The sequence below is a fragment of the Esox lucius genome, chromosome 23 (genome assembly GCF_011004845.1).
Source record: "Esox lucius isolate fEsoLuc1 chromosome 23, fEsoLuc1.pri, whole genome shotgun sequence".
In the NCBI taxonomy this organism is placed as follows: domain Eukaryota; kingdom Metazoa; phylum Chordata; class Actinopteri; order Esociformes; family Esocidae; genus Esox; species Esox lucius.
The window spans coordinates 14,313,717-14,330,242 of record NC_047591.1 but is presented as its reverse complement, the minus strand read 5'-3'; the positions used below and the strand labels follow the sequence as shown (position 1 = coordinate 14,330,242).

The 16,526-nt window shown below is 44.2% G+C and overlaps 1 protein-coding gene across 9 annotated transcripts in view; it reads left to right on the top strand.

Moving 5' to 3' along the window:
• The window catches only part of zmp:0000000711 (tubby-related protein 3), a 35,560-nt gene that overhangs the window by 16,034 nt on the left and 3,000 nt on the right, over nucleotides 1-16,526 (top strand). For 7 of the 9 annotated variants that reach the window (XM_010892609.4, XM_010892605.4, XM_010892608.4 and 4 more), the window contains 10 exons: nucleotides 2,011-2,062; nucleotides 8,234-8,396; nucleotides 9,609-9,683; nucleotides 9,951-10,157; nucleotides 12,695-12,828; nucleotides 13,039-13,233; nucleotides 13,678-13,790; nucleotides 14,257-14,374; nucleotides 14,501-14,599; nucleotides 16,106-16,277. In XM_010892609.4, the coding sequence (XP_010890911.1) occupies nucleotides 2,011-2,062; nucleotides 8,234-8,396; nucleotides 9,609-9,683; nucleotides 9,951-10,157; nucleotides 12,695-12,828; nucleotides 13,039-13,233; nucleotides 13,678-13,790; nucleotides 14,257-14,374; nucleotides 14,501-14,599; nucleotides 16,106-16,277 (1,328 nt within the window). Of the gene's footprint in view, nucleotides 1-2,010; nucleotides 2,063-5,615; nucleotides 5,751-8,233; nucleotides 8,397-9,608; nucleotides 9,684-9,950; nucleotides 10,158-12,694; nucleotides 12,829-13,038; nucleotides 13,234-13,677; nucleotides 13,791-14,256; nucleotides 14,375-14,500; nucleotides 14,600-16,105; nucleotides 16,278-16,526 lie in introns of those variants that run through there. The other 2 variants (XM_010892611.4, XM_020042780.3) reach the window with 2 other exon arrangements.

Here is a 16,526-nt window from a genome sequence, read left to right as displayed (position 1 = left end):
ACACACACGCGCCATGCGTCTGCAGTGAAAGTGGTTTGTGGACTATGTGAGTGGTGGTCGGTTCCTCTTTATGCACTCCTGCTGCTTCCTCCTTTATGGACTCCTACTCCTGCAACTCCTCACTTAACAACTCCAGTGATGTGAGTTGTATAACGACAGTTAGTTAGTTTTTTTTCTGTCAGGTTTGCCTATTCGCGTTGAGCTTCGCTTAGAGGGGCACTGTGTAGAATCCTGCCTCTGAACAATAACGCGACTTCTCGTCTTCCCTTACCGAAAGAGACCCAGTGTTGTACCAGGGTAGCCCAAGGTGGTTACCACACCATCACATAATGTACATCGCATAATATAAACATTGACCTGTTCTCCAGATAAACACCTCATCCAGGAGATAATATGGGCATGCTAGTTTTGTCCATTCATGTCATTGCGATGAAGCATACATTGAGCAGGCACGTGTTCAGGTAAGGCTCAACCTGTACAGAGCACATGGCCCTTTTGCTGTATAGTGCCCTTTCCAGTTGACGCGTGCCCGTCCGCCTCCATGACGTGCGTCACTCACACCTACGGGCGTGCATGGTCCGTCTTGACGCCCGCCAAGGGCTCCTACGCATCGTGCCGTCCCACGCTTTGTGTTGTGGTCTTATCTTAGTCACTGACTCGCAGTGCGTCCCGGTTCGAATCCTGGGCCTGGCATACTAACAGCGTGGTCATGCACAGGGTGGGGTTATTTGACGCTGCGCTGTTCGGGTGGGCGGGGTTGGTGTCCGACCATTGTTGCCTTGCTGCTCTCTAGCGACTCCTTGTGGTAGGTTTCTAATTATTGTGGTAGGAAAATAACATTGATCTTGCAACAGGACCGATTCAAAACCCTAAAGCAAATCCGCAGCAGAAGGTTTAGAAAATATGAAATGGCCAACTGAAAGCCTGGGTCTTAATCCTTAATAGAAATGTTGAGTGGACTTGGAGCAGGAAGTACATGCAAGAAACGCCTCAAAAATCAACATTCCTTCCACTTGATGTAATAGGCTGATAGCTACATTTGTCATTTATCACTGAGCAAAGCATGGCCTTTATTTCTTAGTGTATTCTTTTTTTAATGAAAGACTAGTGCTGTGAAATTAAAGAAATGTATTGCAGTTAATCACAATCCTCTGTATTAAGTAAGATTATTTGCTTTTGGGAGCAATTATATATTGGGAAAAAGTGGATTTGCAGGCTATTATAATTTCAGTAAATCAAATTGAAATCATAGGGATTTAGGTCTGTTGAAATGCATCAGAATATTATTGGGAGGTTCATGACAATGTCCTGGAAGATCATTAAGGAAATCACTGAGTGTAGGAAAAAAGACGTGCGTTGCTTTCAATTGCGACATTGAAATGGAGGACATCACCGGTGATTACTTCTAAAACTTTCTCTGACGGCACCGTCGATGCAATCAATAGAACTATCTCAGGGTTGCACGCCAGCTCTTGAAAAAATGGCTGTACTTTGGTTAACCTTTTCTGTCATTGTTGCTGAAATTAAGATAAAATATATTGTGTACTTCTTCACAGCGCACTACAGGGTTATTTATCTGCAGCTGTTTTATCTAATGTCAGTGACATTAAATTCCAGCTCTGCAAGGAGATGTGAATGCAGTCTGCAGTTGATATTCACAGCAGTGTTGCCCCCTGGTGGAATTCCATAGAAAATGTGGTCATTGATGTCCTAACAGTAATTGAGATCCGGGGTTGATTGATTAGTGAACGCTGTCGCAAAGAAACTGGCAAACATTTTACACTGAACAAATGCATCCATCAATCAGATGTATTTCATAAAGACCTTTTTATATCAGCCAGTCTTCTTCTGGCTGTGCCAGGTTGAGATCATTAGAGCACATTACCTTTTGACCTTTGATTCAGGATAGGTGTCTCCCCTTTTCAGCCTTTTGGCTTCTGTTTAGTTCTTAGTGAATCTTAGTGAATCACTATGTATTACGTGGAGTAATTTTGTCTTGTCTCTTTCCAGTGCACTTGATGATGACAGCACAAGCCTCAGGCAACAGAAGCTGGAAAAGCAGGTAAGGACACAACATTTTTGGTTAAATGTATTAAACAAGGAAGACTGTGAACCACCTCAATGTGGAACTAGTAAGGATATATAGCACTTGACTTATTCTGTGTGAACACCTTTGTACTTGCAAAGCCAAACAATCAGACACAGCTAGTCACTGGCCAGGCCTAAACGTAATTCAGATGTGTTGGCTGGATATATGTAAACTACAAAAAATGTATGGACAATTAGTTGTACCTTTTTATGGGTTACCTCCATATTATATCGAGAGGTGTTTTGCTGTTGATGTATTTTTTGGTTTTGGCAGCACTGCTCAGCAGGGTCTGTTCTGGTGGGTCCCTGGATGGGAGGCTAGATGCTGAAGTGTTGTTTGAGGGCCAGTGTGGGGTGCTCTTCCCTCTGGTCTAAAGTCCAAATGTTAATGACCCAGGCCAGTTTAGGGAACATGGAGATGTTTAAACCCTGGTGTGCTGGTTACATTTCCAATTTGCCCCCATTGGCTCATTCATCTCCTCTACTCCCCTACACACACACACGCACGCACGCACGCGCGCGCACACACACACACACACACACACACACCCACACACAGTGGGGAGAACAAGTATTTGATACACTGCCGATATTGCAGGTTTTCCTACTTACAAAGCATGTAGAGGTACTCTTCAACTGTGAGAGACAGAATGTACAACAGAAATCCAGAAAATCACATTGATTTTTAAATAATTAAGTATTTGATCACCTACCAACCAGTAAGAATTCCGTCTCTCACAGAACTGTTAGTTTTTCTTTAAGAAGCCCTCCTGTTCTACGCTCATTACCTGTATTAACTGCACCTGTTTGAACTCGTTACCTGTATAAAAGACACCTGTTCACACACTCAATCAAATGGACTTCAACCTCTCCCCAATGGCCAACACCAGAGAGCTGTGTAAGGACATCAGGGATAAAATTGTAGACCTGCACAAGGCTGGGATGGGCTACAGGACAATAGGCAAGCAGCTTGGTGAGAAGGCAACAACTGTTGGCGCAATTATTAGAAAATGTCAGAAGTTCAAGATGACGGTCAATCTCCCTCGGTCTGGGGCTCCATGCAAGATCTCACCTCGGGGGACATCAATGATCATGAGGAAGGTGAGGGATCAGCCCAGAACTACACGGCAGGACCTGGTCAATGATCTCAAAGAAAACCATTAGTAACACACTACGCTGTCAGGGATTAAAATCCTGCAGTGCACGCAAGGTCCCCCTGCTCAAGCCAGCGCATGTCCAGGCCGGTCTGAAGTTTGCCATTGACCATCTGGATGATCCAGAGGAGGAATGGGAGAAGGTCATGTGGTCTGATGAGACAAAAATAGAGCTTTTTGGTCTAAACTCCACTCACTGTGTTTGGAGGAAGAAAAAGGATGAGTACAACCCCAAGAACATCATCCCAACCGTGAAGCATGGAGGTGGAAACATCATTCTTTGGGGATGCTTTTCTGCAAAGGGGACATGACGACTGCACCATATTGAGGGGAGGATGGATGGGGCCATGTATCGAGAGATCTTGGCCAACAACCTCCTTCCCTCAGTAAGAGCACTGAAGATGGGTCGTGGCTGGGTCTTCCAGCATGACAACGACCCGAAACACACAGCCAGGGCAACTAAGGAGTGGCTCCGTAAGAAGCATCTCAAGGTCCTGGAGTGGCCTAGCCAGTTTCCAGACCAGAACCCAATAGAAAATCTTTGGAGGGAGCTGAAAGTCCGTATTGCCCAGCGACAGCCCTGAAACCTGAAGGATCTGGAGAAGGTCTGTATGGAAGAGTGGGCTAAAATCCCTGCTCCAGTGTGTGCAAACCTGGTCAAGAACTACAGGAAACATATGATCTCTGTAATTGCAAACAAAGGTTTCTATACCAAATATTAAGTTCTGCTTTTCTGATGTATCAAATACATATGTCATGCAAATTAATTACTTAAAAAGCATATAATGTGATTTTCTGGATTTTTGTTTTAGATCCCATCACTCACAGTTGAAGAGTACCTATGATAAAAATTACAGACTTCTACATGCTTTGTAAGTGGGAAAACCTGCAAAAACGGCAGTGTATCAAATACTTGTTCTCCCCACTGTATATGTGTATAGTACTATAGTTATGTTTCAATAATAAATCAGTAAGTTGCTAATTGACTAAAATGTAATTGGTTCTTATTTGCTTGTTTTCTTCGAAGTTCTTAACTTTAAGCCTGTCAAGAGTGAAAATCTGATTGGCAGTGTGTGGCCTTGTTTTCAGCCGTTGTTGTGTGGTTGGTGTCACTCAGGCTATGAATTAGTTGTCACTGTAACCACAACTTCAATTCAGACCCTTTATATGATGAAGCTGATTGCGAAAAAGAGAGAAAATAGTGTGCATTTGAACTTACCAGCGTTTGGCTCCACGTGGACAATTTGTACAATTGGCTGGAAGAGAAGTATTTTTCCGGATGTTAATTGTTGTATCTCGTAGTGGAGTGATAAAGCTGCTTTTATGTCAGGGAACAGCTCATCCTGGTCTGCGTGTCTGATGATTGTTCCTTCTGCCTGTCCTTATCCACGTTCACTGTTGGCCCCTTTAAAATGAAACGGAACAATTTGCTTTAAGAAACCAAATTCATTCAACATTCACACAATGTAGTAAAAGGCCAGGGAGCTGAGTGGCAGAAACATAGACCAACAGAGGGAGTGAATCCCAAATGTCACACAGTTCCTTTTGTAGTGCACTGCATTGGTCTGGATCCTAACTCAGTATTGCACAATGTGCAGTAGGGATTAGGGAGGTCTTTATGCCTCTGTGCTTCAATATGTTGTTCTTACTGGATTTGTTTTAGTGGTTTTTGGATTGTTGTCTGTGTATTCACTTTGTGATAACTGCTGATGAAAAATGGGATTTATTGAGGCGCAATAGAGACCCGGGCGCAATAGAGACCCGGGCGCAATAGAGCCCCGGGCGCAGGGTGTTTCTTAGTAGGGAAGACTCTATGCAGGGTGAGCTATATGCCAAAGGACCTGGATGGGATTTGGTACAGAGGCGCAGCTGTTCAACAGATTCCCATACAGCTTTTGCCTGCCTTAGCTGACTGCCCTTCTCCCTCTTATGTAACACACACACACACACACGGTAAATCAAGGGCAGCGAGATAGCCAGCCAGCCAGCCAGCCAGCCAGCCAGCCAGCCAGCCAGGCAGGCAAGCAGCAGGGAAATGTGTTGTCTGCAGCCCCCCCTCACGCTTCTCCTCCTGTCACTGTCCTCTGTGGCTCTGGGACACTGAACGCTCCCCATAACGGCCATTCTGTCGCTGTTTGCACCTGCGCTAAAGATCGCCGATTCGGTTAGCCACAGTGACCACTCGGGCGCACACATACGCACGCACACACTCTCGTTCTCTTTCGCACACATTCTCACAGGCTGACGAGGAGCGACCAACCCAGTGTGAGAAGGAAGCTGGTGTTGTAATCCTCCTCTTAGTTATCTGATCTTAAAGCCTGATCCAGCGGTAAAGGGGGGGGGGGGGGGGGGGGGGCGGGCAGGAAGACAGAAGCATGCCTGGTGCGAGTTCTGCTTGGTGGGGGAAATTTTAGATGTGACAGTGGCTCACAGATCATGGAACCCTGAGGTTCACAGAAAAACTTTCCGATTTCTTTCACTGTCTCACTTCGGATGTCAATGGAAAGGGTGGGTCACTACTTCTCATTCTTTTCTGTCGTTTGTAGCTGTCTGTTTTGACCGATTTGAAGTTTAGGTTTGATGCTAGTTAGTGTGTTTTTGTATGTACTGTGTGGGTGTGTGGAGAGAGGGAGGGAGGGGTTATAGATTTGTCCAGTTGAGGGTTGTGTGTGTATCTGTTATCCCACATGTTTTATTACATTAAATAATGCATCATTTGCACTTTGATCTTTTACAATGACACTTTTAAATGATTAAAATCATTAGACTGTAGTCAGTCATTTAAAAAAAAATATTGTTTGTATATATGCATATTTTTTATGTTGTAGTTTGTTTTTACTGATCCTTGATGGCACATCCTATGTCCCAACTGGAGCAGTAAAGACACACTATGGTTTGATTTTGTTTGATTCCAACCCATCATGATGTTGTCATTGTTATGGCTTGTCTCTGGTGTGACACATTTCCTTGCATGAGGAGATGTCCTTGTCTGCTATTTTCATCTTGCTTCAGGCCCATGCAATATATTTGCGCTCACACAGCATCCGGACAGTGTATAACCGAGTGTATCGAGTCATTTCCTTGCCTCATATCCTTCCTATCCTCTGAAAATGCCAGTCGTTTGTTCAAATTGACAACAATACAATAGGCTGTTCTAAAAATAGAGTAGTTGTATTATTAGTAGCTTACACGCTTCTCTATTACAGATATGTCCATTCCTAATACGTCTCATTTTGATTTATGACCCGCATAGTGGTGGTACTCTGGTTATAGTCCAAGCAAGATTGGGACTAGGCAATATTTTTGGGTCCTGTTTGGACAGGTTTCATTTTAGTAGTTTACATCTGACTGAGTGTTGTGTTGTTTTCTGATGAGTTTTCTTAGCCAGAGAAACAGTTCAGTGTCTGCTCTGCTGTTACCAGGTCTTATGAGGTCATTTTAAATTGCGTTATTATTTGTAACATCTAATTTCACAAAATGTCTTTAATAGGTCAGATGTGTTGCTCTTGATAAAGTCTTTAAATAGGAGATCTTATTATAAAATAATTGTCTCATGCCTTATATGACATCTCTGGAAGAAAGAACTGTGTTTTTGTTTTTCGGAATATGTGATCAACAAGTTAATACAACAGTCTTTGTCGTTATGATAATCCATCAATGTTTTATTCATTTGCCTGCTATTTTTAGCCTTAAAGAAAATGACAAAGCGAGCCTGCTCTCCTCCTGAAACAAAGCCTGTTTGAAATGTAAACCGGACTACAAGCTGAAAACAATTAAGCCCTCCGAGGCCTTTCATTTGGCCTCATTTGCATTTTAATCAAATGTTTCACCCAGGCTTCCATCCCCATGTATATGTATTGACTTCAGGGGTCCAATAGAACCAGGTGGTCTGGGCGTGTGCGCACAAGTGCCTGTAAACGTTATATTTTATATTGAGCCTTATATGTTATATTGGCCATGAGATCTGCAACCTTTCTGTCGTGGTGGTAAATCCGCCCATTGACAGTGGAGGCCTCAGCCCAATGAGCCCTGTGACAGACAAGGATCTCGCATCTCTTTCCAGCCCAGTTCATCACCAAACAGCCCGTGTTTTGTTTTTGTTGCTTCCTACTAATTGACAGTTATATAACACGCATGCTTTGACCGGGGTCTAGGGCTGAAGGCGCAGCTGATGCCCCTAAAACTCATCGAAATGGACAATTTCTCTTTTCTGAATTTTTCACATGTATAGAAGCCTTGTGCTGTGCATTGTCCAGACAGGAATCTGAAGGTGGCCTCCCTTGACACTGCTGTCCTTAGTTTTTTTTTAGCACCTTTCTGATGGCTGTAAAACTGTCAGCCCCTGACCCTACACTGTCTGCCGACTGAACAAAGCCAGGTATATACAAAGGCAACGGCAGCTAGTGGGAGATTAACCAAGACACTCACCAGATGGTGGTCTTGGTTGGATATAAAGATGTTTTTAAATTTGCAAGCTTTATTAATGGAATTGCCTATAACATACCACACCTCTTCAGTTTCTGTCCAGTGAAATGACATGATTTTCTACCTGTTAACTTTATTCACAACGATAGTCATGGAAAGAAGCATGACATTCTGCTGTGTGTCCATGATTTGCCAGGTGGGCTAATGCCAAATTATTATCCAGGTGGATTAATGTCGTATGATTTGCCAGGTGGGTTAATGTCACACAATTTGCCCAGTGGGCTAATGCCATATTATTTGCCTGTTGGCTTAATGTCATATAACGTTTTTTAACAAAGCCACGTTGGGGCTGTATCTGCATTCCTGGAAGATGCAGTCTGTGATATTTGTCCACTGGTAAAAGTGGTGCTATCAAGTCAATAAGGGTCCTCGTCCTTTTTGTACTCTCACATATTTGTTGATTTAAAAATGACATTGAAAAATGTGTTAATCACAACAAGTCCCACTTGATCTTTACCCCTGTACTTATATTCCTTCTAATGGTCGCTGCTCCCTCCCACCCACAGAGGGCGCTGTTGGAGCAGAAGCAGCGGAGGAAGCGTCAGGAGCCTCTGATGGTGCAGCCCAACCCAGAAGCCCGGCCCCGGCGCTCCAGGCCCCGTCACAGTGAGGAGCAGGCCCCGCTGGTAGAGTCACGCCTCAGCATCACCAGCGATGTCATCATGGACGGTGAGTGTTGGTTCTTGGAGATAGCCACAATGCTACCTAGCAGGATTATGGCACTGTCATTTGTCCTGTTCATGAGGTTCATGGGTTTTTCTGGGGTCAGGTCACATGACCAGGAAAAGCATGTGGGACTGAGGAGGCCCCATTTAATAGCGATAATGGTAAACAAATTACCGTCAGCAAAATGAAGCCAAAAATACACGTTAGCATTTCCATATGATGGCTAGCCTAATGCTGCCAGTACTGGTCAGTATCTATTTTGGAATGCAATTGTTTTAACGGAGGCGTTTACAAAGTTTTTTCAAACTTCTTAAAAAGAAAAAAAAGAAATGCGTTTGTTACTGTGCAGTTGTGAAAGATAAAGCATTGAACACCTAACAGTCAATCACAAGAGGCATTCCAAGTTGTTAAAATGGTAGGTGTATTTCAACTGCCTTATGCTCTGAGTTTGACAAAGTGCTTCCATTTCATGCATCTAAAGATACAATGTTTGCCTACTTGACTGGCAGCTTGAATGCCGCATAGCAAAGTTTATACTGAAAACTTGACTATAGCTATTGTGAACAAATACAGCAATGAGATGGATTTTCTTAATTCAATTTTTTTATAAGCCATAATTCTTTCATTGCAATTAATGGCTTCCATATTTGGCGGTAGATGAGCCTCCCAAGAGGCACTTTTATCTGTTCCCCAGATGGGCGTTCACACATTGAGGACTGTTACACAGAAAGGTCGAGCAGCATTCATACTTCCAGGCAAGAAAAGGACAAGCCAAAGCCATCAATCCAGTTTAGCTCTGACGTTCAGATGGACGTAGTGGAGGGGTAGCACAGAGAAACGCTGTTATAAAGAGGGATATGTGAAGAAATGATGGTACAAAGCCAATCACCTCACATAGAAATGAGCTCTTAGGAAAATAGGCCGCTGACATCTGGGTGCTGAAACACAGAAAAGCAGGCCCAAGTGACAAACCTCAATGAGGTCAGTAAATACCTGTGTCTTTGGACTGTACTTGTTCGTTAACTTTCTGTATTGTGTTATGTTTTCTGTGGACCCGGGAAAAAGGCAGTAGCTATTCGGAATCCTAATTCTTATGCGGTATCTCAAAAGGGACAAAAGAGGATTTGTCTGTTTGCACACATGGTCCAATGGAAATTGGCCATGCGCTTTTACTACAACCCTTCTTTTACCCCAAACCCCTCCACCCCTTCACAGAGCGATTAAGGCAAGGAAGCAAGCACGAAAGATCATCCCTGACCCCTACCTTCCCAGCCCTGCACTGTTCTACAGGTTACTGGACATTGGGCTTGTTTGCTGTACATTACAAGAGGAAGAAACACTAGACTTATCTTGGTTTGCATAATCAATTCCATAGTGTTTGAATTTATGCTGGCAGGTTGGAGACCACAGTGGATTGTGGGCCTCAGTAGCAAGAAAACTGAGCCAGATGCGTGTGCGAGACAAGGTCATAATTAGTCATGTAAGAGAAATTGGGTGAGAAACAGTAATAGACCTGAGGCAGTAAATGTATGGGGTTTCTTTTGTCCCACTATGCAGGTATTGATGGTCCTGCTGCCTTTCTGGGCTCTGAGCCCCCAGACCTCGGTACCAAGATCCAGATTTTGTCGGTGAGCCAGACCCTGAACTTGTCACAGGCCCAGCCGCTGCCCCAGTCCCCCCCCGCTGAGGAACTAGAACGGGATGTGGACACAGACAAACTGCTGGAGCCCAAGACAGACATTCATGAGCTGCTACAGAAACGAGGTGAGCCGAGGGTTAAGAGAAGGGGGTCAGAACGATATTTGGGGCATTACGTTAGGACAGTAGTTAGAAGTGTTGAAGAGGGTTGAGTTCTAACAAGTGGTGAGCTCTGGTGTTTTCTGAGCAGGTGAGACATGTTGGTTATGAATGTTGTCAAAGTAGAGGATGAGGGTAGGGACAGGCACTAACCCCGGTCAGTTGTCCCCTGAAAGCATTCAGTCTGGTTGAAATGCAATCACCGCCCTCAAAATGAAGATATACACTATTTGAAATCCTTTTTTTCAAGTCCAATTTGGTGCTTGTGCTCTTGCTTCATCGGCGCAACATTGAAAAACTTCCTTAGAAGCATGTCTCACAGAAGTCTTTCAGCTTCTAAATACACAGCTTGCTTAAGGAGGTTTCTCACCAGCAATTTGGTTCACCTTGGTGAACTCTCACTCCACTGGCTACACATTTATTTCTGACTGCAGAGCTGCTTTGATTGGCTGACGTAAACAACAAGCTACAAATACAAGGATGGGGCTCTTTATAGGGAGCTCGTCATAAAAACAACATTGCATTTTTATATTAACTCAATATTAGGCGATGGTATATTCTATTTAATTTAGAGAACAACCTTTTCGATGTCACAATAGGCGTACACGTTCCCCCACTCACAGGGTGATACTGGCACTGTATTTCAATCCTTACATCTGTTCAGATGTTGGAATAAACATCTCCATCTCTGACACAGACCTATGGATAGAATACCTGGTAGTGTGTATGGGCAGCCTAGTCACTAAGCCCACTGTAATTTACCCTAGAGATCACATCCTGTCTGGTGCTCAATATATCACTGAAATACCTCTGGGCCTGATGATGCACTTGAGTATAGTGGGAGGACAGAACCCAACTGACAGAGATGGAAACACACAGACGAGTAAAGAGTGACAGGGAGAAAGAGACCGGTAGGGTCTGTAAAGGGAGAGAGAAAGCAAATGAGGACAGGTGAGAAATCATGGGAGCATTTCTGGTCAGCATCCTTGTTCAGGGACAGGCAAAAAAGTGGGAAACTGTTGTTGCCTGATAGAGGGCTAGAAGGAGGGTGACGCAGTGAGAAATGGGTCATTTTATCATGTGCAGAAGGCAAGAGCAGCATCTACTTATCTACCAGTTATGTCACCAGACCTTCTAGCCACTAACAACCATAATGTTCAACTCCTGGCTGGTACAAGAACTTTGTTGAAGTCTATAATTTCCTGAGACTACACCAAAGTTGTTCTGTGCTGGTGCTGTGTGTTTCCTTGAAATCCAGATCTCCATGCCTATTTTGGGCCCTGGCTGTGTTGTCGTCCCAGGTTCAGTAGGTTGTTCTCCCAACTGATGGGCCCACCTGGTGCTACCATACAGTGGATATAAAAAGTCTACACACCCCTGTTAAAATGCCAGGTTCTTGTGGTGTAAAAGAATGAGACAAAGATAAATCATGTCAGAACTTTTAACCTTTAATGTGACCTATTCGTGAACAATTCCATTGAAAAACAAACTAATCTTTTGAGTGAGGAACAGAAGGGTTAAAATTAAGAGACCACTGCATATTGAATGGTGCTGTGGTCTCTTAATTTTTTTCTGTCAGTATAGGTAATACCTCTTGTTATTAAAGGTAACAAAACATAAAATAGAAAGGGGGCATATTCCTGCTTTTGTACCCAAAAGATTCTTAAGTATCATAAAATATTTATTCTGCTGGTAAATCCAATTTGCAGCAGTTCCAGAGTTGCGCCCCCACACAGGCATGTGTGACTGCGCCGTGTTGAGTTTTTAGATTGTACTCTGAGCTGATAAAGTTAAGCCTGCTCCTAGTCTGGGTTTCCAGGATACAAGTTCTCAGATATGATTGAACAGGGCTTACTAGCCTATTGACAGAGGTGTCTGTGTAATATGTGGATAATGAAGGCGGTCCAGGTGGCTAGTGGTTTATAACAAGTCTCATTTTTTAATTTGATCCCTTTTTCTATCACTTGTGAGGTATCTAATTCATTATGGCCTTGCTTCATCACAGCAACTTTAAGTGTACTTGGGGAAATAGCTCAACCTGATAAAGGTAATGTAACTTAGCAGATGACACCGAAACAGCGTTATTCCTCATAAATCTACCAAAATGCATTTTCATAGTATTCATAGTATTTTTTTTCTCCATACTATGAAAAAAGTAGCTCATGTTGCCCCCTTTTGCTGAAATAACTTCATTTACCCATATCTTGTAACTGTCTGTCAGTCTCTTATATCGACTGGAAGGAATTGCGTTTCTGTTTGTTAGTGGCTTAAATTCAGTTGTGTGCAGTTTGTTAAATTGCATTACTGTTATCAATGAATATGGTTGGAATTTAGCTCAAATATTGTTTCCAAACATGTAAAAAAAAAGATATACTTTCCAATTTAAATCCAAGTGTTACTGATGTAGGAACATGAACCCATTACAGCCTAGGCCCTCTGATTCCAACTACAATGAAGTGGAAGTCATAGGCCACCCCTCCTAGTGCTCATTCTCCCTTCGCCAGGTCTGTCAGGCAGTATGAACTACGACGAGGCCACTGACGATGACCAAGACGACGATCAAGACCGAACAGGCTCACTGTCCCCCAACACAGAGTCGACCAGACCTGCGTCTGCCTCCAGCACCAAGTCCAACACTGTGAGTCCAACAGTAGTGTACACACACACGTTTGGAAGGCATTTAATGCTTTAAGGGAAGAAAGTGGGGGAGATTGTGCTGACGTACACTAGTGGTGGAACAGAATGGACACCATGCTTCAGCAGTACGTGTACTGGAAGCAGCAGTGTAGTCCACCCTTGGCCCCACATCTGTTTGGTGATGTAGCCGTGTCTTTGTCCCCCCTCTCAGGAGTACGTGGTGACCCCTGGTTCACCCACAGCTGAGAGCCCCCTGATTGAAGTGGACAACCTGGAGGAGTTTGTGGTGCGTCCTGCCCCCCGCGGCGTCACAGTCAAATGCCGCATCACGCGGGACAAGAAAGGCATGGACCGCGGCCTGTATCCCACCTACTTCATGCACATGGAGAGAGAGGATGGCAGGAAGGTACGTAATAGTTCAGATCCTGTTGTGGTGGATTAACTAGAGAAGGGACCGAATCACCCAGCTGTGTTTAGAGTCTGGAAAGGGTGTTTTTAAGGTTGTGGGCAAGAGGCATTGATAATGAAGGGGTTGTGCCCTGATTCTAAAAGGCAGTGTTCCCCATTTCAATTTGAACGAATCATGTTCTGTTATTGACATTTCGCCCCACAAAACAAATCAGTAGTTTTTACTTCCTTGTTGTGACTTTCTTAGGAACGTTTGGGGTGTTGCACATGAAGGACACATTAGCCTGGTCAGGGTGGTTCCTTTTCCATATTATCTCGTGGGACTGTTTTATATTGTTCTTTCTAAGTTGCATTTCAAATGGTGTGAACAGTCCAAGGAACTGAGCGAACACGCGAGTTTCCCCTCTCGACTTGAATTTACTCTCCCTCTCTTTTCACCCAGCTGTTTCTGTTGGCTGGGAGGAAGAGGAAAAAGAGCAAGACATCCAACTATCTGATCTCAGCGGATGCCACGGACCTGTCTCGTGAGGGAGAGAGCTTCATGGGTAAACTGAGGTAGGACCACAGCTGACTCGAGAGGTACAGGCGGTACGAGACGCTTGTCTGAGCTGACATCTTCCATATTGTCTTAGCCCTCAGCTAAAATCTGTTGCACCTCCTGGGTGTGTGAAGTGGGATGGAGGGGTGGATTTCCAGTAATGAAGTGGGATGGGGGGGGGTGGATTTACAGTAATGAAGTGGGATGGGGGAGGGTGGATTTACAGTAATGAAGTGGGATGGGGGGGGTGGATTTACAGTAATGAAGTGGGATGGGGGGGTGGATTTACAGTAATGAAGTGGGATGGGGGGGGTGGATTTACAGTAATGAAGTGGGATGGGGGGGTGGATTTACAGTAATGAAGTGGGATGGGGGGGGTGGATTTACAGTAATGAAGTGGGATGGGGGGGGTGGATTTACAGTAATGAAGTGGGATGGGGGGGGTGGATTTACAGTAATGTGATGGTCTTTGTTGTCCTGCAGGTCCAACCTGATGGGGACAAAGTTCACAGTGTATGACAACGGCACAAACCCCTGTAAGAACCCTGGAACTCTGCTGGAGGAGAGCAACACACGGCAGGAACTGGCCGCCATCTGCTATGTGGGTGTACATATTCTCACACACACACACACACACACACACACACACACACACACACACACACTAATAACTGAACTTAATGTTCTGGAGAATAAAAAAATATATCTCCTGTGTGTTTCTCTGCAGGAGACCAATGTGCTTGGGTTTAAAGGTCCTCGCAAGATGACGGTCATCATCCCAGGCATGAACATGAACTTTGAGAGGGTCCCTGTCCGTCCAAACAGCGTAAGTCACCTGGCATAAAAAAAGGTAACGGATACAGGCGTTAAGAGACTTAACATCTGGGTTTGTTAAGTCTCTTACCGCCCGCATCTGTGGAAGGAGGTAACAAGTACTAACACTAAGAGAGGTAAATCTGTTACGTCACATACCACCTGTACCTCTTGTTACTTGCCGCCTGCATCTGTGGAGAGGCAACAGGTGCAGGCGGTAAGAAGTAGCATCTGAATTCACTCTTAACGCCTGCACCTCTTGACTTACTGCCTGCATCTGTGAAAAGAGGTGACAGGTTCATGCGGTAAGAGAAGTAATGTGAGTTGTCTCTTACCGCCTGTACTTCGTGACTTACCGCCTGCATCTGTGGAAGCAACAGGTGCATGTGGTAAGAGAAATAGCACCTGTGTGTTATGTCTCTTACTGCCAGCATCTGTGAAATGAGACAGCAGGTACAAGCGGTAAGAGAAGTAACATGTGAGTTTCATGCCTTACCGCCTGAATCTTGTGTCTTACTGCCCGCATCGGTGGAAGCAACATGTCCAAGTTGTTAGAGGTAGCACCTGTGTCTCTTACCACCTGTAGAAATAGGTAACATGTTGAGGTAAGAGATTAACATTTGTGTATGTTACATCTCTTCACATACCTGGTGACTTACCGCCTGCATCTGTGGAATGAGGCACCAGGTACAGGTGGTAAGAGAAGTAGCATGTTGTCTCTTACCGCCTGTATCTCTTGTGACTTACTGCCTGTATCTGTGAAAAGAGAACAGGTATAGGTGGTAAGAGAAGTAGCATCTGTGAGTTACGTCTTACCACCCCTACCTTGTGACTTACCACCTGCATCTCTGGAGAAGCAACAGGTGTAGGCGGTAAGGGAAGTAGTGTTGGTGTGAGTTACATCTCTCAACGCATGTACTTGTCAGATGCAGGCGGTAAGAGAAGTAACATCTGTCTCAATGCTTGTACCAGGTGACTTACCAACTGTATCTTTGGTAAGGGGTAATGGGTATAGACGTTAAGACACGTAAAATCTGTTTTACGTCTCTTACCGCCTGCATCTGTGGAAAGACACGTAACAGATAAAGACAGTAAGAGATGTAACTGGTACAGGCGGTAAGAAACAACAGCTACAGGCACCTGTTCCATATCTTGACGTCGGAAGTTACTGTACCTGTTATGTCTATCTTCTGGGGTTACTGTGCATATTATGCATGGTAATGGACATATCAGTGAACATAACTGATTTTAATACTCTGGCATTCTTGCATCTTGGAATAATAAACAAACAGTCAGCACAATCTGAATAATGGATTGAATATTGAAACCCAACAGTAGAATTGAAACGGAGGCTGTGAAATATACAGTTACTGGTTATGTCAGACTCTTAAACTCTAGATTTCTGGGTCATATTGAATACAGAACATAACAGGAGAGATTTTGAATCTAGATAGTCACTCAGTTTCAGCGGTCCCTCTGTCTGGGGTCAGATTAATGCAACCTTGCTGTCTGTGTCCAGGAGCAGGAAAGCCTTCTGAGCAAATGGCAGAGCCACTCACTGGAGAACCTGATCGAACTGCACAACAAGGCCCCCGTGTGGAACGATGACACCCAGTCCTATGTGCTTAACTTCCACGGACGCGTAACACAGGCCTCTGTCAAGAACTTTCAGATCGTCCACGACAACGATCGTGAGTGAATCAGCATGCGTTTGTATCTTGTAGGGGTGAGAACAAGTAGTCAAATGGTCTGCATTTATCGACAAGTTAATCTAAAGTAAAAAAAAATATCTATACTTCAGATTGACTCACTTGGTGGCAGTAATGACGGGTTATTTCTTATAGACTAAACAAATCTGGCTAACGGCAAAGTACAGGAAATTTTCACAGCTGGTGAAAGCATACATATGCATCCCAGAAACCTCTGTATTGGCTGAAAGG